Consider the following 23327-nt stretch of genomic DNA (forward strand, 5'->3'; position numbering starts at 1 on the left):
CTAGTGTAGGCCATATTGACGATATTGTAACAGAACAAAAATCTGTATGCCCTAAGTTCAAAATTGTTTGTTTTAATGTCAGGCAACATTTTGTAAAACCAGGTTGTTGTTGTTGTTGTTGTCGTATGCCTTTCTGACATATAGTGACCATAAGATGACCCTATTGTGGGGTTTTCTTGACAATACTTATACAGAAGGTGTTTGCCATTGCTTTCCTCTGAGGCTGAGACGGTGTGATCTGTGGAGACCGTGTTTTCAAAAATTGGCCAGAAATCCAATGGGTTCCCATTGATTTAAACCCTGATCTCTTTAGATGTTGTCCCTTACTGAAACTATTACACCGTAATGGTTCTTAGTCTAAATGTTAGCTGAGAAAAATAAAAAAATACATATTTGACTCACCTAAGTAAGCTGCAAGGAGTTCATTTCTTTCTGAAGATGCATCATAAAAGGTGTCATTTCTTGGAATTAGAGCAGCAGTATTCTTTAACATGACAACGGTTCCATTCCAGTCATAGGCTCCAACTGCTCCAAGCATGATCCAGTCCTTACAAAGAAGAAATAATCTCTTTAGATAAATCATACTATGTTCTTAGTGAAGCCCCAAAATGGAACTGCCCCAGGAAAATTGTGATAATGGAAGATCTTAAAGGTCAGTATTGTATCAGATATAAAACTGTGCCACTGTTTGGTAGTTTCAGTAAGTTCATATTTTTCTACTAGGAAACCAGTTCTCTCTACTCCCACATTCCCCACATTTTTTGTAAATATGTGCAATTCTAACTAAGGGATTCTGGGAATTTCAGCTCCAAAAAGAAACTTTCTAAGTTCAGTTAATGATGCTACTTTTGATATATATTATTCACTGAAGAAGTCTTTACACACATATGTGAAAACAGTTATGAGATCTCTACACTTGTACATGCTATCTGACAAAGAGTGGGAGACATCAATAGGTTCCACCCCTCACTCCATGAATCACTGCAAATGGTAAATAAGAGTCATGTTATTGGATCTGTTTGTTAAAAATTGACCAGAAATAGCCATTAGCATCTCCAAAAATTTCCTGAAGTACTTCTGGCAATTTCCATGCACTAGTCAATTTTTTTTTACATTTGCTAACTTGTTAAAGATCTGGACAAGGCTTTTCCCCAATAATAACCTTCAATTTGAGGAGATTCTGCCTGGGCCCCCAAGGATCCGAAAGTAGCCCCAGTTATAGTGGAGCAGTCAACTGGTCATATTTTCTTTACTTCTAAATTGGAGAAAGGGGTGCATATGATCCTTTAAGTTCTAAAGTAGACTGATAGGAAGATTAGAAGTACATTCAAGGTGAGCTCTATTGCACAGCAAGCTTGCAAGATATAGCAAAGTTTTATGAGATATTTGTTCTTGCAAGGAATTGGGAAGGAAGTGGAATTTAGCATTATTCAAGCAGCAAATTAGTATGGCTTAGACTATGTATCTCAGTAGGTCTAGATGATTCTACAAGAAATATGTATGTAAGGCATAGCTCAGTATACAGCTCTTATTCATTTACTAAAATGCAATGTCCTAGAATTGTTTGCTTTGTTCACCACATGCCTTTTAACACCACACAGCTGTAAACATTTCATAGAATCATAGAGTTGGAAGAGATCACGAGGACCATCCAATCCTACTCACTGCCGTCTTCATAATGCCGTTTTATTAATTGTTTGGAATTAGAGACGAGACACACATAATCATTGATTTGTGTTCAGGCAGAAGTCATAACCACATTGACCTGAAAGTAAGTCTTACTGATCACGAGGATTCTTATCTATGAGTAAATATGTATAGGACTACATTGAATTTTTTAAATGATGCAACTTGTTTCTAAAGCATGCTAACTTTTCTTTTTTGGGAATGTTCAAATTATTATTATTATTATTATTATTATTATTATTATTATTATTATTATTATTATTATTATTAATCCCCTGTGGGGATAGCATATGCTGTCCACAACAGCTCCCTTTAAAATAATGACAATTTCTACCTCAATCTTTTTAGTTTACCTGAGAATAATGGGCACTGAACCCAGCTTGAGACATTTCCATTTCAAAAGAGGATGCCAGTTGGTCTTTTGTAGCTGAAAAACAGTGAATGCATTATTCTTTAACACACATAGATGAAGCTGCCAATATTAATTTTATTTATCTATTTCAATTTATATATTGATTTTCTATAAATACAAAGTGGAGTACAATGGAAAGTTTCTTTTTTACTTCCCACAAAAAGAATCCAAAACATATTGCCACTGACATGCAGACCATCATAGAATATTATCATTTCCCTATTACAGATTTTAGATGGTATGAATTACAGAAATCCTTTCTACCTTAAATTATTCACTATCAGTGATAGAGTGATTAACTAATTATAGAAACAAGGACTAGAACCTGCAATAAGTCCAGATTCCATTGGTTGTTGTTCTTGTTATTATCTTTATTTTTTATCCCGCCTTTCTCCCTATAGGAACTCAAAGCGACTAACAATGACATGACATAATACAATAGAATTTAAAAACAAAGCAAATAGAAATACGCATGGTTATTTTAAAAAAAACTATTTAAAATTTAAATTTAAAATTTAAAATGTGTCTTGAGTATAACAGTTAAAATGCAATTAAAGTTGCATTTAAAATCTAGACAGTTCCCCAAAGTTCCACTCACAGCCTGCCCCTCATCAATCAATAAAAGCCTGACGGCCATCCTAGTCTTTCTAGGGAGGGAGTTCCAGAGTCTGGGAGAAGCCACTAAAATAGCCCTTTCCAACTTATGAGCCAAAGGGGCCCCTTTGTCATATCTGTAGACCTTAGAACCTTCTCTATGGTAAATGATAAAAAGAACCTAATTCGCAGAAAACTCCAGAATGAGCTATTCTCTTTTGAAACAAAGTTAAGACCTGCCACATCTTGTTTTGAGTCTCATTTACGCTTTTCCAGGTTTGTAATAGATTTGATTTTGTGGCATTTGGCTAATAGCAGCTCCCAGGAGGAGAAACTAACTCCTAAAATACCATTAGAAAACCTAATAATGGCATCTGCAATGTTAGAGGTTTGTTTTCTCACATCAAAAGAAACGAAGAATGTAACAGATAAAAATGAAAGTTTCCTCTTCAGTAGTGTGAAGGGCTTGCATGGAACTGACAAAGGTATATCCTGTTGATTGTGTTGTATTCCCTTTTACACACATACAGCTTTGCTGGAATGCAGCCAGCAATATACATGAGGAAATGAATAGTGTTCAAAAGCCAAGTAGAAAATCATATAACCCTTAACTGAAACAAGCTGCAGTGCTGAGAACGTTGTTCATCCTACCATTGTTTCTATACGAATTCAATTATTCCAATGAGTTTCCAAATCATTTATTAGCAATAAAATGCTAATGCATACAGTGAATTCCTCTCTCTATATGCTCCCTGTTGATACTTATGCAGTTGTTCTATTTCAACAAGCTCAGTGGGATTATTTAGGAAAAACTGAGATATTAAAATATGAAGCATACACAGATGTTTCCCCTATTAAGTCATATAATCACTTGAAATTACTTGTGTTTCTGCCTAAAATGGTAACTACTAGTAGTGCCTTAAGCACTGAAGAAAATGCCAGGTGATCATATCTCTGCTAATATGGCCTATAACATGAGGTTGTGGGCGAGGGGGTGCAATGTGAAGGTCACTGTGTGGCTCACAAACTTGCATGTCACATCCTCCAAATTTGGGGAATGGGCCAAATTTTGGGGGCTTTGGTCATTTCATGTTTACAAATAAAGCCCATCTGGACATAGAAGAGATGAACAAAGGTGATGAACAACTCTACAATGCCTCCAAATATTCAGTAACATCTCCTAAAGTTTTGGGAATGGCATGCTAATTCTATTTTTGACAAAACATTGTCACTCAATTTTTTTTCTATGATGATTCGGTATGGAGGTGAAGCTGCAAGGATCCCAGATGACACTGATGTCACCCCAAATCAATGACAGTTAGCCACCCTTGCAATTTGATAGGAGTTACTCCTATGAGTTACAAAGAAGTAATCAGAACACAATATGAGAAACCTGGCTAGTCTTGAAATGGCAAGTTGAGGTCACAGAAGTCACAAACCTTGAATCCAAAGGATGCCAGTCAAAGCTAAACCAATACATACAATCCAACATTTCACCATTAGGGAAACCCTCTGTATAAATGGATTGATTTTAGGAAGAATCTAGCAGCTCTGGTCATCAGTGGGAGCCGGTATTACAGGGCATATGACCCAGACTCCAGAATCAGTAATTGGGGGAGGATAACTGTGCATGCAAGCAGATGGAAAACTGAGAAACAGTTCTTGCACTAGATCTAGGGCTACCAAGCATTTTGCAGATAAATTAGCACCTCTTTGGCTAAGGTACATATCTCTGACCACTAGGGCTTAACCAGGAGGAGGACACTTTTGGAACAAGGAAATTATTACAATTTTAAGATAGAACAAAGAGTTACATCCTCTTGTAGCCCCTTCTCATCAATTACTTTTGCCACACTGACCACACTCTAATGCTGCTTGGTGACACTGGTATTGTTGGAGGGTAGGCTAATATGCTAAGTATAACATTTGTAATTTGTGAAATGTTGTAGAATATAATGTTATCAGTAGGTAGCTATGTTGGTTGGGGTATTGAGAGGTGAAATACCAATACTAATAATAGTAGTAGTAGTAGTAGTAGTAGTAGTAGTAGTAATTCCAAGCTCTATTTATATTGGCTGCTTCCAAAAGAAACAGTACATTAAATAATACATCTAAGAGGGAAAATGTATTGTGGTTTGACAGATTTTGCCTTTCCATGCACTAGACTTTGGAAGCAATTGGTCGGGATTGGGCTGAATGTCTGTTTCCCATTTTTAACACAGTTTTCATCATCAAGGGAATAAAGATTCAAAATGTGCTAGTGGATTTCTTGATCTGAAGTGCAAAACGTGATATTCCCAAGGTCTGGTAGTCTTGCTTTGCTCTGACTTGACTCTTTCTCCTGGCCTTTAATAAAATTGTTATTATTATATGCATATACTTTTTGAGAACTGAGATAGATAATATTACTGTATTATTGAATCTAGAAAAAATAGTTAGATTCTACACTTGCCATATCTTAATTAACTTGCATAATGGAAAAATATGGCAGTGCAATCATTTTTTTTTACCTCAAAGCCATTACTAAAACATGCTGGAAGAGTAAACAAAAGACAAAAAGAATGCATACCTTCCAGAGCAAATATCCTCTCTCCAAGAGCTTCAACAATAGTAAGCAGGGCTAATTCATCTGAGACATTAAAAAAATGCTTCTCAGTTGGCTCACTTGCGATTGATTTGATTTCTTCAACTAATTTCTCAGTGCTGAGGTTTCCTCGGTTATAATGGCCAAGGATCTGCAATGTTGAAAAAACCATATATACACCATCAAGAAGATGCATAAGCTCCAATTTCAAAAAGAAGCCTGTCACTCACAACTTGAGGAAAATCTGGGAAATTAAAGAAGTATTACACTGGGAAAGGACTCAATGGCTATTTGCAAGTCCATGATATTACAGTAGAGTCTCACTTATCCAACACTCGCTTATCCAACGTTCTGGATTATCCAACTCATTTTATAGTCAATGTTTTCAATACATCATGATATTTTGGTGCTAAATTCGTAAATACAGTAATTACTACATAGCATTACTGCGTATTGAACTACTTTTTCTGTCAAATGTGTTGTATAACATGATGTTTTGGTGCGTAATTTGTAAAATCATAACCTAATTTGATGTTTAATAGGCTTTTCCTTAATCCTTCCTTATTATCCAACATATTCGCTTATCCAACATTCTGCCGGCCCATTTATGTTGGATAAGTGAGACTCTACTGTATTTTATTACCTGATGCAAATCTAACATCTCTTTCCACATTTCACACTGAGAAGCCGAGCGCCCTACTAGTACAATCTACCTCAACCTCAGAGTTTTTGGTGGCATAGTACTTCTCACCAACCTGAGAAAATCAGGACAGTTTAGGGATCAGGACATGTCACTTTGTCTTCAAACAGAGAAATGGTCAGAATGCTCAAGTGGAAAAGCCAGGAGGTTGCTTCTGCTGCCCCAACATTTGGTGCCTGAGGCAGCCGCTTCGATCTACCTAGCACCTCCCTGGCAATGACCAGTTGTGGCCAACTCCAACTAAACATCCTTCAGCTCTGTACCCAAACTTTAGAAAGTAAGAAATTTTAAGTCAGGTTCTCAGTTACAGCAATCCAAAAGCATATTTACAAGGAATAGAATTATAAATTCATTTGCACAAAGAAGAGAATACTCTGCCTTGTTTTGAACAGTATATAAGGTTGCAAGTTGCAAGCTTGTCATTATTAGTCTACTGGTAGTTTCAACTGTGGGAAACAGTATACCACATGAAAGGAGGGTTTGGTTTTCTTCCAAAGTTGCAATCGCACTAGAGACAGCTGACCATGGAAATTGTCCATAAAATCCATATTATGAAAACGTGCTTTATGGATTCATTCTTGTGTGTGTTAAGACTGGGAGAAGCCTGAGGCTAAGCATATCATTTTTCTCAGGCTTTATTTTCTCTAAAGGGAGTTTTCCCTGACCAAAGAGTTCACAAGTGTTTCTATCTGGCAATGCACCATAATCTTGGAATTCAGTAGTTGTTGAAACTTTCTGAGTCCATGCCAAGCTGTCAGTGACAGCTGGTGTCTTCTATGTCGATGGGGTAGGGTATGCTCTCCAGGTTTTGTGCAGTGACAGAGATTGTGAGTTATGCATGGGCAAGGGAAAATCTTGCTTTAGCTAAGGATTGTCTAGATGGTTGCTCAGCTTTAGCCGTTCATCTATCAATATAATAACAGTGGCATGATTTGCAGGTCTCTTCTACAGACAGTAAGTACAGCGTATAAAACACTGTATAAATACTAAACATTACAACTGTGAATAACTGTCATCTAGTAGATGCATTGTGTTTCTAGACAAACAAGGAAAAGGTAGGGCAAGCCTTCTATAGATTGTTAACTCTTCCATCAATATTTCACTTACTGCAATAGAGAATCTTTGAATGTTTTCATCTTCACAATCCTGAATGACTTCTCCCAAGCGGTAGTTGTCATGAGATTCTCCATCAGTCACAACTACCATTACTTTTTGTACTCCTCGGCGTGCACCCCGAGCTTCTGTAAAAGCTTCTTTTCTGAGCAGGTATGGAAACAGAAATAAGGAGAATTAGAAATTTGGAAACACTCTATGAACTAATTGTTTTAGTTGTTTCATTTCTATCCTCTCTTTACCCTGGTGATTCAAAGGATGCATAAGTGGTTCTACTCTCTCCTACTTTATCTTTACAAGAAACCTGTGGTATAGGTTGGACTTGAGAGGAATGATTGGCCCAAGGTCACAAAGTGAGCTTCATGGTTGAGTGAGAAGTACAGCCTGGAACTCCAAATCCCATAGTGCAATCACATTACAGAATTATAGTACTTTTATTCCACTTTAGCTGTCATGGTTACATTCTATGGAATCCTGGGTTTAGGTAGATGAGGCACAAGAGCAGTGGTTCTCAACCTGTGGATCCACAGGTGTTTTGGTTTATTAGTCCCAGAAATCCCAGCGTCAGTTTACCAGCTATTAGGATTTCTGGGAGTTGAAGGCCAAAACATCTGGGGCCCACAGGTTGAGAACCACTGCACTAGAGCTTTCTGGCTGAGATTTCTAAATGCAATTCCCTACACTGCATATCCCAGGATTCGATAGGATGCAGCCATGACAGTTGAAGTGGAATAATAGTACTATAATTCTGTAGTGTGAACTGGCTTCCAGTCCAAAACTAACCACTATGCAACACTGTCTGTCTAATATGATAAACAGTGTTCAATGTGTATTTATGGAAATAACAAGAAATGTATAGGAAATTAATAAGACTGACACTGCCCACACTGCCCAGAAATTTGAATGTTATTTTTGGACTCTAATCCACTATCCATCCATGGTCTCAAAATCTAACATTCATCATTGTGCCACCATCCAACATGGCCAGTATCCATGCCAGTTCAGAGAATTATTCTCCAGAAAAGGTAACATTTAGGATAACTAGCAATTCTAGATTGATAGCTCCTAATAATAGCTGTCAAGAGGCATTATACAGCTATTCTGTTTTTCTCTCCAATATGGATTTTTTTTTACAAGGGAGGTGATGATGTATTAGAAAAATAATTTAAAAAGTAATGGAGTAGTTTTGGATCAATTGAATCAAGTGATTCTTTTGTATCTATTAATGAATCTCTTCTTGTATATCAGCTTTCATCATGAGAAGAGGGCACTTTTCACAACATGATATGTGCCTACCTTGCTGTGTCAATTCCAAGAGCTGTGTTTGTTCGGGTTCCACCCCTCTGTCCAATCTTTTTAGCTGCCACCAGTACTTCTTCCACAGTCGTGTATGTGTTAAGGTTAAACTCATGGGTTACATTTTCTCCATATTGAACAATTCCAACCTGCATAAATGATTTCCAGATTAAATCAGTTTCACCACAATGATGTTTAGACCCCAATTCATCTAGAAGATTAATGCCTTCAAAGGCCCGATCTACACTGTCAGATAAAATTAAGATTATCTCCTTTGAACTGGATTATATGGCAGTGTAGACTAATATAATCCAGTTCAAAGTAGATAATCTGGATTTTATCTGGCAGTGTAGATGGGGCCTTTGAAGGCATTAATCTTCTAGTTGAGTCAGTCCGGTTAATTCCACTAAACATCTATTACCCACTTTGGAAAGATTTATTGGGAAAAGATATATAAATGGAATACCTTCAAAGAATAAAAATAATGTGGAAACTTGGTTGTTGTATGTCTTTCGGGCTGTGTGGCCATGTTCCATGTTCCAGAAGTATACACTAATTATTTGAATTGCTTAATTCTATTTAGTAATGTCATGCAAAATAGATGTATCATTGTTATTTCATGCTTTCAACTCAATTTTGAGTTACAGTGATAACCTGATAGCATTTTTTTGGCAAGATTTACTGAAAGAAAGTGTAAAATTGCCTACTTCTTTGGTGGAGAACTGACTTTCCCAATATCATCCAATGATCTCAGTGTCAGAGCTAAACTCATGCCTTGATCTCCTAGTCCAATATTCAGGCCGCTATACCACACTCAGGCCCCATAACTGTCTTAAAGCAAAGATAAAGGTTTTCTCTTGACATTAAGTCTAGTTGTATTTTGACTCTGGGGGGTGGTGCTCATCTTCATTTCTAAGCCGAAGAGCCGGTGTTGTCCATGGACGCCTCCAAGGTCATGTGGCTGGCATGACTGCATGGAGCGCCGTTACCTTCCCGGTGGAGCAGTACCTATTGATCTACTCACATTTGCATGCTAGGTTGGCAGAAGCTGGGGCTAACAGAGGGAGCTCATTCCCCCCCCCCCCCCAGATTCAGCAGCTCAGCGGTTTAATTCGCTGTGCCACTGGAGGCTCCCATAACTGTCTGAAATTGTGCTAAATTGACTACATTTTCCCAGGTTGTTTTTAAAAGAGATCTTATTGATTGTATCCTGTAGTATGATCCACTAAAACATGGTGGATTGGAAATATTTTAATAGTCCCTCAAAAAGCAACCGGCTAGGTAATTAAAGAATTATAAATTTGGAGCAGAATTATGCAAAATACATAACACATGGGATTAACAGCTCACTAATCTCACTTTTAGAAGTGTGAAAGAAAATAAAAAAGAAGATATGCCATTTTATAAAACTCCCCGCATCTCCATTTGCTTTAATGTTACTAGTAGGTTAGGCACCTCACTAACTGTGATCTACATGATGTTCCATTTGCATATTTCAGGTTGATGTTTGGCTTTGATACTTTGAGTACACTGCTGCTCTGCCCTGCTATAGGGAGATAATGCACCTTGATTTGGCATATTTATCTCTGACTCATCTATTATTAAAGCCTCTATAAGGTTGAAACTCTGAAGATGAATAAGGCCTCTACGATTTTTATCTAGCCATATTCTTTTTATGGCTGGACCAGTTTGCATTTTGGTTTTTGGAGATATGCTTTTTATCAGTTTTATTTGCTCAACCCTTTCACTATGAATGTCTTTGTTTACTACCATTCACTATGTCACTTGAACTGAGGAATATAAACTATGATAAAAGCAGCAGAGTGGCATAGATGTTTTATTGTTACAAACATAAAAAACAATGATATTGCTATTATGATTATCCAGTTTCACCTGAACAAAACCTAAGAATTGCAGTTATGAAACAAAAGTTGCAAGATCCATGCAGGGGTCCACTGTTAAAGTATTCTTGAGAAGTGGCCAATGCAGTATCTATTTAAAGATGTTCAAAGAAGGAGAGTCTAGCACCATATCAGACAATCTGTTCATTTTCAAACACCTTTTACCCTTAGGAGGTTCTTCCTAATGTTTAAGGTTTTTCCTAATCTCCTTCCCAGGAAACCATACTTCCTTTTGGAGAAGTGAAGGGGAATGTGTATTCCCAACAATGTACCCATTTTCCTTTCCACAATAGGATGTCTTCAATAATACATGCCTTGACAATCAGATATGCAAATTAACCCTGTGTGTATCTTTCAATGACCGTGCAAAGACAAAATACACAGAATACAATGTATGTAGATGAGGAAAATCATATATTATAAACACTTGTGCACACAGAACTTTCAAAACTATGATAAATGTTTTGTTTTGTTTGTGTCTCATGTCCACTTGACCTGCCTTTGATATCTAAGCATCATCTGTCATCTTCAGCATTTGCTTCACCATACCTGTGTCTGTTGGGGACCTATGTTCATATTTTGCAGCAAACTGTTCAAAAACTCAGTGACACTCTCCCATGGATAAATACTATTGGAGCCATCAAGAACTATGACAATGTCCAGTTGGGTATTGCATTCTGTAAAATGAATGACAGAGAAGCATATATTCAATAGCTATTAATAATGCCATGATTTCTCAACTGAAAATAAGCTAGTACTACTCTAACAGAGATGATTAGCCAAAGCGTTCAGAAGAAACAGTTGAGGTCCTCTACCGAGGACCTCTGCTGATAGCAAGGATGGGGAAAATGCAGCCTATGGGACATTTGTGACCCCTTATCCCAATATTTGAAGTGCCTGAAGTCCTTCCATCAATCTTCTAAAGACCCTGATGTGCCTTGGGTTGTTGTTTTGTACTGATTATGACGCCTTCTAGCCATCCAGAATGTGCAAACACATGACTATGCATGTGGCTCACAACATCATGCCAAGAAATGCCTGTAATGTTTTTAAGGCATGCTTTTAAGGTTACAGGAATTGCTGAAAGAAACACTGTGTATGACTTCCTGACTCTCGTGTTACATTGCCTTGTGTGGAATGGCTGTGATGGCTCACATGTGGAAATAACAAAAAATATATAAAGTTTGAAATGGTCCACAATCAAGAAAGTAATGGTTCCAACCTTTTTGAGTATGACTCAGACAAATTGAAAAAACATGATTACGAGCCTGGTAATACTTAAAATTGTCCTCAGCCAGGGAGCAAGGAAAAGAGAGGGAGAAGGAAAACCATATCTACCCACAGCATACTGTACTGTAAAGAACCAAATCAACCTTATGGCTCATTTTCAGCACTGACTGATCCTACAGACTGAGTTTGCTTCAGTTGTTTTTTCCCTTCAATGTCAGTTAGAACATTTTGAGAGGGAAAGGAAAGAGCGGTCATCTCCCCTCTTCCAATCTCATAAGAAGGGGTTTACTATGGTGCCATGCGCTGTTTCAGCATAGTTTATCCCACGATGCAGAGGAACTTCTGTCAGGGCTCCGTGGGTACACTATAGCATAACTACTATATGCCACTGCCACTGCATCTGTGCCACTTCTGTATTGCATCAGAAGCAAAGGGGGGGAAGATGTGCAGTTAACGCTTCCTCCCAAGGGATTGGCATGCTGGTAAGCTGGGTGATGCAGGGTGTGAGACAGGTTTTCCAGGCCCCTCAATGGGCACGCCCGGATTCACTATGATCCGTGGCGATTTATGATATGATAAGGTCCTTAATCTATAGTAGCCTTTGTGGTTCACCCTAGCTTCCAAGAAAACATAAAATATATACTGTCTCTTAGACCATAAAGATCCAGAGGTGAAGCACAACAGGTAAATATATTTTGGATTTTGGAATTCTGAATAAATGATATTCAACCTGTAATAGCTTTTGAAGCCATTAACTTGTTTATCAGACAAAGACAATAAAAAACCCACAAAGTCCTCCAGGGGAAGAGAAATGAAAATGTTACAACTACAGGTGTGAATCTTGCTTGTGGTATTTATAGAAGGAGGTCTTCAACAATCAGAAAGCTTTGTCTAGATCCTCTATAGTTTTAAGATGACTAGGAAGAAAAGAAAAGACCTTCTTATTGAAACACTTCAACTTCTAACTGGATCAGGTAGTAGAAAACCAATGTGCTGTTTTTTAATACATAATAGGTTTTGAGTTTATTGTTTCTTACTATTCTAAATAATGGTTTTAAGTGGTTTTTAATTGTTGTTTAATACTTTTTACATTTTGTATTCAGATTCGGTTTAATGTAGAATTCAACCCCCGTATACACAGGCTGATGTCAACAGTTTCATTTATCTACATCCAACAAAGTATATCTTCTCTGGCTATTTTCTAAGTCTTCTAGTATTACTCTATATTATTGAGCCAGAAGGTTTAATTTTGCTATTATCTGTGCTTTCACATATTTGCATGAAGTCCAGGAATGTATCCTTATGGATAAAGAGGTTGTATTGTACAATGTTAGCCATTATGGGTCTCATATAAGAGGAAGGAAGGAAAGAAATGAAACATTCCTTCTGTATTTGCAGCCACATAATTCCTCCCTCTGAGATCTGGATCTTTTTCTATCCAAATATAGAGACCAAGAGGCATCTAGAAGTAATATCTGTATCCCTGTGCCTGGGAAGCCAGACTCCAACCAGTCTCTAACTTCACAGAACAGAACCCCGTCTTGGCAAAATGTTGTTTTTTCTAATCAAAACTTGAGCAGAATTTCCATATGGAAGTTTTATGCTTCTGTTATACGAGATGTAAAAAAGCAAGTTTATGAGGGCACTTTGAATCATTTGTCTTCTTGATCTAAAGAGGTACTTAGGTCACCATGACTTTCTGAAGATTATTTTTAGCCAGAACTTTGCTCATGACATAGCATCCCAAACTCTGTTTATGCAAAAATGGATTCCAGAGGCAGCATGCAGTTAGGTAATATACAGACAATGATAACATTTACTTAACTTGGTAATGCTGGTAGCCTTGATAGATGGACTGGGCTTTTGGCACATCCTTTGTATACATTAGTCTCCCCCGTTGTTCAACAGTTCCAACACATACAAGAGAAGCTTTCTTATACACATACCTTGTACAGATGGGGCAATAGAGTTGACAACCTCAAAATTGGAGCTGACATTGGAACAGATGCCGGTTGTGTAATGCAAGCGTCCACACTTATAAGCATAAAGAGGCCCACATGCCTTTAGTAAGGAAGAAAAAGGTCATGATTTAAACAGCCCAGATTATTTTATAATGATCTTCCAGCCCTGCTGGATCAAAACGGCTTCTTGAAATTCATAATAGTAGTAAAAAAAATGACAAAAGACACAACCATGAACCTCTTTTAAGATGCAGCAGAAATGGCTAATGAATAAACCACAAACTGGATCTGGTCTACATTATTCTGAAATCCAGTCAATTTTATCAGATTGTTTAAAAATATCAAAATGTAGGTGAAATATTTGCCACCAAAAGTGACAAAACATTTTCCTACTTCAAATAATAATAATAATAATGCTACACCATTTCACATTATATGCAGTACTGTACATAACTGTCTTTGTGAATGACAGTCACATACATGCACATATACACCATAATGCTGTGGCTAAGAAAATGTGGCCCAAACTGAAAGGAAATACCAACTTCAGTCAGAATCTGCACATGGCAATGAATTAGGAGACAAATTTGGGGAAAGACACCTGGATCCTAGACTGATATGTGAAGCAAAAATTGCATATGTATCAAAAAGAGTATATTGTTTCATAAATCTAAATATGAGATAAGTCTAGAATTCCACGAGCACAGTATGAGCAGAGTATCTCTGCTCTTTTTCCTTCCTTGCACCCATTGAAAATCAGCACTTTTTCCTGTCTTGCACCTTTCTTTGCATCCACTGAAAATCTGTAGGCACCTCTCAACTTAGTAGGGAAAATAGTTGAGGGAGCTCCCTGGAGGAAGCACATATAGATGAACCTTGGCTAGGGCCAAACTCTTCAACAAACACTAAAGATTTTCCTGAAAATAAGGGATGAAGTACCTATGGCTCTTTGTATTCTTTGTCACAATCAACATGACGTATATTCATTTCAAGATGTCAAGATGTCCAAAGAATCTCCTCCCTTGTCATAAGTGAAGGACAGTTTTCATTGCACAAAATATTCTTGAAATCCAAGTTATTCTAAATATAAACTTAATCTGTGCAACAGTCAGACAAACAGGCCCACTTCACAGGCCTTTTTTTACTTCCAACACTAAATGGCGGAAACAAAGCATGGAGCTTTGCTCTGCACTTTGTGTATTGTGATCATCTGGAAGTTTCCTCTTTCTGCTTATTTCCCTTCCAACAAACCAGAAAAAGAAGTTAAGAAAAAACCTGGGATTTTTATGCATTTTCTTGGGAAGGAACAAATCAGAGATAGGAAGCTGTTGGCTGCCAGATTATACAATATCTTCTGCTGTAAGAGGGAATAACTGAGTAGTATGTAACCACATTTACCTCTTGGCTATTCATTCACAACCAATCAGGGTGCCTGGTCTGTTGTGTGGAGTATATTCACTTGCACTCTACCTATATTTATTTTATTTATTTACAACATTTTTACCCTGCCTTTCTCACCCGAGGGGACTATATTTGTTTAAAATACTTATGGACTCACCAAAAAACCTCCTTTGGGATTGGTCACTAAAGTGGATCCGAGGGTCATGTTCTCCTTTACTTCTGCCACTTGGGGAATGGATGTGTTCGCTATAAATAGATAAAAATGTTAAGTATGTGTCTGTGTAAAAACAAGATGTTAAATCATGCAGTCATTTATCTAAACTGAAAAATCCAACCTTTTATACATAAAAAACAAAGTTCGTTTTTGTTTCCCTGCCTCCTCCCTGTTCTTTCTTGATTAGAATTCTGATCCACAAGTCAAAGGTCTGGCTCCCATCCCAGAAACCCTGTCTGGGACACAGCTTCACATAGTTTTCTTGAACCTCAAAGAGAATGTCAGACCAACAATGCACTGACAACAGGAGGCAACCATGCACATAAATGTGCGTCTTAGAACAAATAAACTTTCCAATCTGTATATAATTCTGCTATCAGGCTGATAGATTATTTGGCATAAACAGATTGACAGCATATTTAGCATTATAGAAAAGGATAGTTTCCTGTAATTGCAAAGTGACCGAAGAAAAACCAACTTGTCTGCAAAAACAAGGCCTTATCTGTCATGGAAATTGCTGCCTGATCCTGGCGATATGATGAAAAAGTTCTTCTCATATTCAATACTCCACATTGTCAAGATAAGCAAGAAAAGGAGGAGGAAATTGTTGAGAAACTTGTTCTTCTGAGGGAGGTAATGTGGGCTCTAGCTGATTCAGTTGCTTCTTCCAAACTGTTTTATTTGAAATCTAGCATGGTTGGCTGGTACCAAGGGTTTCTCAGACTGTCTCATAAAGAGGCAGTATCACAAACACAAATGTTGCCTTTGTCTTTGCTGCATCCAATAGAAGTCTCAGGAGATACTGCACTTATGTTTGCTTGGATATTAGCTCAATACTCTGGATTCCTAGCATTCTGGCAGCTCAATATGACAAGGCTCAAATGAAATAATACATATATGGATATATAGTAAGCAAGCGTAGCATGAGTGAATGAAGCCATTGCTCATACACCCTGAAGCCTCATGCATGTCTCAACAAGGCTAGTATTCCTGGAAAGTATCCATCCAAACTTTCAAACTAGGGAGAGTCCTTTACATTCTGTCGTTATTTGCCCCACTGTTAAAACAGCTCATACCATCTAGACATTCTTCCTATGATTTTGTTGACATCACTTTGTTATGATTTGACTTTGCTAGTTTGGAGCAATACAGAACAAATGTGTCCTTCCTTGTTTTTGAGGGTATGAAGCCTTATGATGTGATCCTAAGATGACAACATAAAGTCATAGAGGGGGAAAAATACAGACAAGGCCTTCACTATTTCTGTGCTGGGCCTCTTCTCAATTTCCAACAGACCTTTTATTCTTTTACCTGGCAAGTTTAATTTTACACATGGCAAACCATTGTCCCTGCCAACAGGACATTTATAGACATCACCCGTTTTCTTCTGGGGTTGACCAGCCAAGGGAGACCCTATTAGCACCCTGAAAAAGGAATGAAGTCACAGTTATCATTTTGGTTTCTAGGAAGATCTAGGATTCTTACAATTAAAGGTTGTTTCTTTCATTAAAACAAATCAACGTGGCAAAGATGTGAAGGGAAAATGGGCATAACAGGATATCCAATGGCTCATGCTGCTTATAGTCTTGGGGGGCGGGGAGCATATGCATAGAATGATGGCCAAATAAGATCTCACCATTTTCCTTCTTCGTTTTCAAATTGCTGAACAGTGTATCCAAACATGTCTTCCACTGGACCACTGAAGGTCATTGTATCTTTCACGTCAACGTTGAAGGACACAGCGAGATGTAGCACAGCTGTGAAAGAAGAAAAAATAATATGGAAAAATGTGCATAGCTTCTCTGGGATTGGTTGTGGATGAGGTTTGACTATGGTGAGGGGGCTCTTTATGGGAGAGGTGATGAATTCTTACACATAAAATTTGCTATCATACAGCTATTAGTATTATAGTAAATAATAATGTGGCGCTGTGGCGCAGCTGTTTAAGTTGTTTAAGTAGCCAGCTGCAATAAATCACTCTGACCAAGAGGTCGTGCGTTCGAGGCCAGCCCATGCTGGGGTGAGCACCCGAAAATTAAAATAAAAAATAGCCCCTGCTCATTGTTGACCTAAGCAACCGAAAGATAGTTGCATCTATCAAGTAGGAATTTAGGTACCGCTCTGCAGGGAGGCAAATTTAACTAATTTATGACACCATAAAACTCGTCCTGCTTCCATTTGGAATGAGGAAGTATCCATCAAGATGCCACAGTGGATGATGAAGCAACTGCTCCCCCTGTGGCCAGAATCGAGCATACCCTAAGGAAGCTGGAATCTGGAGAATGTTAAATCCGCCCTGAGTCCCCTTCGGGGTGAGAAAGGTGGAATATAAATACTGTAAATAAACAAATAAATAAATAAATAAATAATATGTTTGTTTATACCTTGCTTTTCTTTCCACATAGACACTCAAAGTGACTTCCATTAAAAGCATTTTAGTACAATTTAAAATGTACAAATATACAAACATTAAAACAGAATTAAATATAAATGGTATTAAAAAAAATTCCGTTATAAAACAATAGCACCCCCTGACATGGTCTTTAAAACCTTCCTTTTTAAAAGCTTTAAAAATGTTTTAGCCTGCTGCTGTAACGACAACAGGGAGGGGGCCATTCTGGCTTCCCAGGGCAGAGAGCTCCAGAGTCGAGGGGCAGCTACCGAAAAGGAAGGCCCGCTCTCTCATTCTCACCAACTGTGCTTGAAAAGAAGGTGGGACTGAGAAAAGGGCCTCTTCTGAAGACCTCAGGGTCTTTGGCAGTTTCATACAAAAAGATGCAGTCAGCCAAACAGCCTGGACCTAAGCCATCTAGGGCTTTAAAGGTCGTAACCAGCATTTTGAATTGTGCTTGGAAAAAAAAAACTGGCAGCCAGTGGATCCGCTGCCACATTGAGGTTGTCTGCTCCCTGTAGCCAGCCCCAGTTAACAACCTGGCTGCAGCTCTTTTGACCAATTGAAGTTTCTGAACACTCTTTAGAGCCCCACGTAGAGTGTATTACAGTAATCCAGACGGGATGTAACTAAGGCATGTACCACCATGGCCAGATTCAGCTTCTTAAGGAACAGGTGCAGTTGGTGCACAGGTTTTAATTGTGCAAAGGCCATCCTGGCCACAACAGATACCTGGGCCTCTAGGTTCAATGCTGAATATATGAGGACCCTCCAAACTGTGGACCTGTGACTTTTCAGGTCAGGACAGCTTCCTTGGCTTTAGGTGGGAAGGAGTAATAGATTTGGGTATCATCTGAATATAGGTGGCACTGCCCTCTAAAACTCTGGATGACCTCTCCCATCAGTTTCATGTATATGTTAAACAGCATGGGGGACAAAACAAAACCCCAAGGAACCCCACAGACAATGGCCAGGAGTTCAAACAGGAGTCTCCCAGCACCATCTTCTGGGTATGGCCCTCCAGAAAGGAATGGAAAAATTGTAAAACAGTGCCTCCTAGTCCATCCCAATGACACAGCCCAGAAGAACACCATGGTTGATGGTATCGAAAGCTGCTGAGAAGTCCAGGAGAACCAAAAAGAAGGACACACTCCCCTTGTCTAGCTCTCTGCATAGGTTATCCACCATGGCCACCAAAGCTGTTTCTGTTCCATAGTCAGGCCTAAAACCAGATAGAAATTGATCTAAATAATCAATTTCATCCAAAATTCCCTGCAGTTGGGAGGTCACCACATGCTCCAAAACCTTGCTCAAAAAGCGAAGGTTAGACATTGGTTGATAGTTGTCCATTATGGAGGGGTTCAGGGATGGCTTTTTTTATTATGGGTCTCACAACTGTCTCCTTTAGGCAAATTGGAATTTTGCCCCGTTCCAAGGGGGTATTGACCACCACCACCTTCACCCACTCTGCCAGTCCCCTTCTGGCCTGTTTGATCAGCCAAAAAGGGCAAGTGTCTAGAATACATGTGGTATCTCTCACACCTCCAAGGATCCTGTCCACATCGTCAGGCTGCACAAGTTGAAAGGTATCCATCAACACTGGACAACAGGAGCCAGAGTTACATTAATTGGAACTCTATCAATAACAGCATCCAAGTCAGAACAGATCTGAGCAACTTTATCTGCAACGTGCCATGCAAATCCTTCACAGGTATAACTCCAGTGTGGGCAAATGAGGACTCTGCCTCCATTAATAATTCTGTCTCCTAATGAAACTTCCACCAGTCTCCAAATTTCTAGCCTTGGATTGGTTTAAACCAGGGGTCCCCAAACTTTTTAAGCAGAGGGCCAGTCCACAATCCTTCAGACTGTTGAGGGGCCGAATTATCATTTGAAAAAAAATATAAACAAATTCCTATGCACACTGCACATGTCTTATTTGTAGTGCAACAACAACAACAACAATGAAAGAACAATACAATATTTAAAAATGAAAACAATTTTAACCAACATAAACCTATTAGGATTTCAATGGAAAGTGTGGGCCTGCTACTGGCCAATGAGATAGTCAAGTTAATTAGGATTGTTGTTGTTGTGTGCCTTCAAGTCATGTCAGGCCGAGCCTAAGTCTAAAATTAATTATTTATTTACTGCATTTATTTGCTACATTTATTTACTACATTTACATCCCACCCTTCTCACCCCGAAGGGGACTCAGAGCAGCTGTATGTACATACAATATATTATATTATTAGCATAACACAATATTAGCATTATATATTACTATATTGAACTATACCACTATACTATTATATAATACTAGCTGTGCCCGGTCACGGGTTGCTGTGGCGTTGTCTGGTGATGACTGTATTTTATAGGCAGTGTGGAAGAGGTCTAAGTGAGGCCTAACTCTGCCTGTCCCCTGGCCTGAGTGGGTTGCTAGGAGACCAAGTGGGCTGAGCTTAGCCTTCTAACTGGCAGCAATTGGATAAAAACAATTATTCCTCTCCCTCTAATTAGGACTTTATTTTTCTTTTCTTTTTGTTGTATCAACCTAGAGGCATGGATGAGGGGTTGTGCTGTCAATTTTCGAGGTTGTGGGGTGTTTAGTTTTGTTGTTTTGTCGGTCGCCAGGATTCCATCACTCTTTTATATATAGAGATGCAATATATAACATATAATTAATATTATTATATGGTATTACTATTAGTATTATATTGTATAACATAAGATTATTATCAATATTATATGTATATACAATATATTATATTATTAAAACTGATATAAAATATTATATTATAAAACTGAGAGTGGGGGCCAGGTAAATGACCTTGGAGGGCCGAATCCGGCCCCCGGGCCTTAGTTTGGGGACCACTGGTTTAAACTTTCAGCTGAGCATTTGGATATATGGTTTAACTTTCCATAGAAAAAAGGAATATAAATACGGAAAATTAGTGTTTTAGGTAGAAAAATACTTTTCAGGGTTTCACTCTCTGAAATTTGGAGAATTATTTTCCATGATACATGGAAAATAATTCATATTAGGAGAGGTAATGTCCTAATTGTCTCCCAATCCCATAGCTACTCCCTGTTGCACATTTCCAACACTGTTTTTCACAACTAGAATTGAGCTTTGGCCACTTGTCTTTCACTTTTGAAAGCACTCCTGGCAGTTTATGTAGCCTCCACGAAGGCCCCAGGGGCACAGAAGTAGCCCTAGCCCAAAACAGTGCTCCCTTCCTGTTGTAAGCTCTTGACTACTGCTGCAACAAATGATCGCAAATAAATTACTGCCAGATGAAAATTGGTGACTGAAGATATTGCTGTCCTTTAAACAGAGTTAGGCCTGAAGTATTTTTTTTTTGAAAAGCCACAACTGAACTCATATGGCTATTAATTCCATACTTGGCTAAGCACCAATATTTCAAATAAAACCATGTACAAAGCTTTCTATTTTTCCAGTGAAGGGCTCAAATGTGCCTATTTATTCCTATAAGCCATGAAAGAACTTTTGTTTAAATGTTCTTCTAGCATCTCTGCCTTAATCTTTAGCCTTTGCAGAAGAGGAAACTGACATCCTGGACAACTGCCAATAAACAATAAAAGCTAGAATTCTCTTTATTAGAACAGAGACAACTGTCCACCAGCACAAATCAGAACTATGGATCTTGCAAAAGGCTCAAATTCCATAATTAAGACATGTTTGATTTAGTATTAGACTTTGATCAAATCCAGTGAATAAAGGCTTTGTTCACTGCCATATACAAAGTTACGTATTTTCCTTGGTCATAGATTTACAGAAACTGACAAATATGCTAAGCAAGGCCTTGACATGTTTTTGTAAACATGTAAGAATGATTTGGAAGAACTCTTTGTTGGATATAGCTCAGGAAAATATAACTTCTTCAAAAGAGGAAATAGAGCTAGTGTGATATAGTAGTGAATGAGAATTAAGGAGCTGTGGGAATGCATTAGGAATGGAAAATAAAATTGTTGTTTTGTTAAACAAATGTACTATTAATTAATATCCTTTTGTTTTCCATAATTGGAACAAAATCAGAAGGGACTTGTTCACAAATAATCACGTACAGCTCGAAAGACTTCAGGAAAAAATGACCGCAACTATAGGTTAATCAATGAAAAAATGCTTGCATTAACAATTTTTTGAAAAAAATACAAAAAAAGTTTATTCTTTAGGGCAGGGGTTCTTAAAAGTTTTTAGCTGCTGTGTGTATCAGGCATGAGCAAACCTTTTGATATATTGTGTTTAAAAAATTGACAGACAGGCCGGGCTGGTGGCCGATGGATGGAGAATATATGCGTGAAGCAATTGAAAAAAAAAATGAAAAAATTCCTATGCACACTGCACATATCTCATTTGTAATGCAAAAAAAAAAAAAAAGGAAAAAGAAAGAACAATACTCAAATGAGGAACCACATAAATTTAACAGTATTTCAGTGGAAGATCAATCCTGCCACCTTCTGCCATGAAGAAAAAGCACAATGAAAGCAACCCCTGAGCGGTGGGAGGGAAATCGGGTTCTGGAAGCAAGAAAGGTGAGGGGAAAAGGGTCTGGGTGGCAAGGGAGGTGAGGAAAAAAAGCTCTTGGGTGAGGGAGGCAAGGGAAAAAAGGCTTTCAGCAGTTAGGGAGGCAGAGGAGGGGGAAACTATAGAGCCCCTCGCTATGCTTTGCAGAGCCCCAAGGGCTCCATGGAGCAGTTTGAGAACCTCTGCTTTAGGGGAAATGCATATCAAAATACAACAAAAAACCCTCATAAAACCAGATAGGAATCAAGAACAGAAATAAAATAATAAAATAAAAAAGTTCTACTCTGTGGCAAAAGTCCATTGGGAATTGCCACTGTCTCTATCACAAGGAATTATTGCAAAAGTATCATGATGAAGAAAAGATACTAATATTGTTAACATTGCCTTTAGCCCTTCAAAAGGCTAGATTCATAACGCTTTAATTGTGTAATGTGAAAGAGGCCCTCAACAGTGTACATGGGTGGTTTTTAGGGCTGAAGGCAAAGCTAAATCGTTATTGGATTAAGAAGTCGTGTCCAATTCCACAAAACATTACAAATAATTTAAAATAATATAATGGGCTTCTAGATGGGAATCCAAATATTCTGGATTTCAACTCTCCAAAGCCAAAATGCCCAGTGGCAAGGAATCATGGATAAAACAAAACTTTTGATGGGTCAGATATTCTCCACCTCTATTCCCCACTGTATGTGATTTTTCTTTCATTCAATAAGCAGTTTTCTTGACACTCCAATTTTACAACCACTAAGGAACTGTTAACGTTGTAACCTGCACATATTCTGGAATCAAATGTGATAAAAGACAATAGGTTTTAAATAAAACACCATTATACAATAAAAAGAAAGCAGAGTAAAACTGGAGGAAGAAACAAACATTGTCCTCAAGAAAAGTCACCTATCTCTGCAAATACCATACATGCCACTCAGGAGTGGTTTGCATTGAGCTCAGTATAGGAGCTTACGTCAAACTAAATATAGGATCTTGAAACTAATCTGTTCCTTCAAAATATGCAGTACTTCAAATAAAAACCATTATATTTCAATGTAAATTCACTGGAACAGGTTTTTAAAATTATATTAGTTCTTGATGAAGAACTTAAGAGCTATTAAATACTTTTTTTTTTTTTTTTTTTTTTTACAAAAAGCAACTTTGGAAATGAACCTGCTGGCAGTTATCCTGCTGATTGCTGTGCTTCCTTGAAGACTGTGAAAATCAACCCAAAATATATTGAATGACTTAAAGCTTGAAGATTTGGCTATACTGATGTTCTTAAACAAACAGCCATTGAAGATCT

General features: G+C 38.0%; 1 protein-coding gene across 2 annotated transcripts in view; it reads right to left on the reverse strand.

Annotated features, from left to right (window-relative positions):
- The window catches only part of itga1 (integrin subunit alpha 1), a 71627-nt gene that overhangs the window by 29029 nt on the left and 19271 nt on the right, over positions 1-23327 (reverse strand). For both annotated transcript variants that reach the window (XM_062972418.1, XM_062972419.1), the window contains exons 2-11: positions 16729-16849; positions 16404-16516; positions 15036-15124; positions 13463-13577; positions 10836-10963; positions 8386-8534; positions 7084-7234; positions 5262-5427; positions 2040-2113; positions 403-547 (exon numbers count right to left, since the gene is read on the reverse strand). In XM_062972418.1, coding sequence (XP_062828488.1) covers positions 403-547; positions 2040-2113; positions 5262-5427; positions 7084-7234; positions 8386-8534; positions 10836-10963; positions 13463-13577; positions 15036-15124; positions 16404-16516; positions 16729-16849 — 1251 coding nt within the window. The remainder of the gene's footprint in view (positions 1-402; positions 548-2039; positions 2114-5261; positions 5428-7083; positions 7235-8385; positions 8535-10835; positions 10964-13462; positions 13578-15035; positions 15125-16403; positions 16517-16728; positions 16850-23327) is intronic.

The sequence above is a fragment of the Anolis carolinensis genome, chromosome 2 (assembly GCF_035594765.1).
Source record: "Anolis carolinensis isolate JA03-04 chromosome 2, rAnoCar3.1.pri, whole genome shotgun sequence".
Taxonomy (NCBI): Eukaryota; Metazoa; Chordata; class Lepidosauria; order Squamata; family Dactyloidae; genus Anolis; species Anolis carolinensis.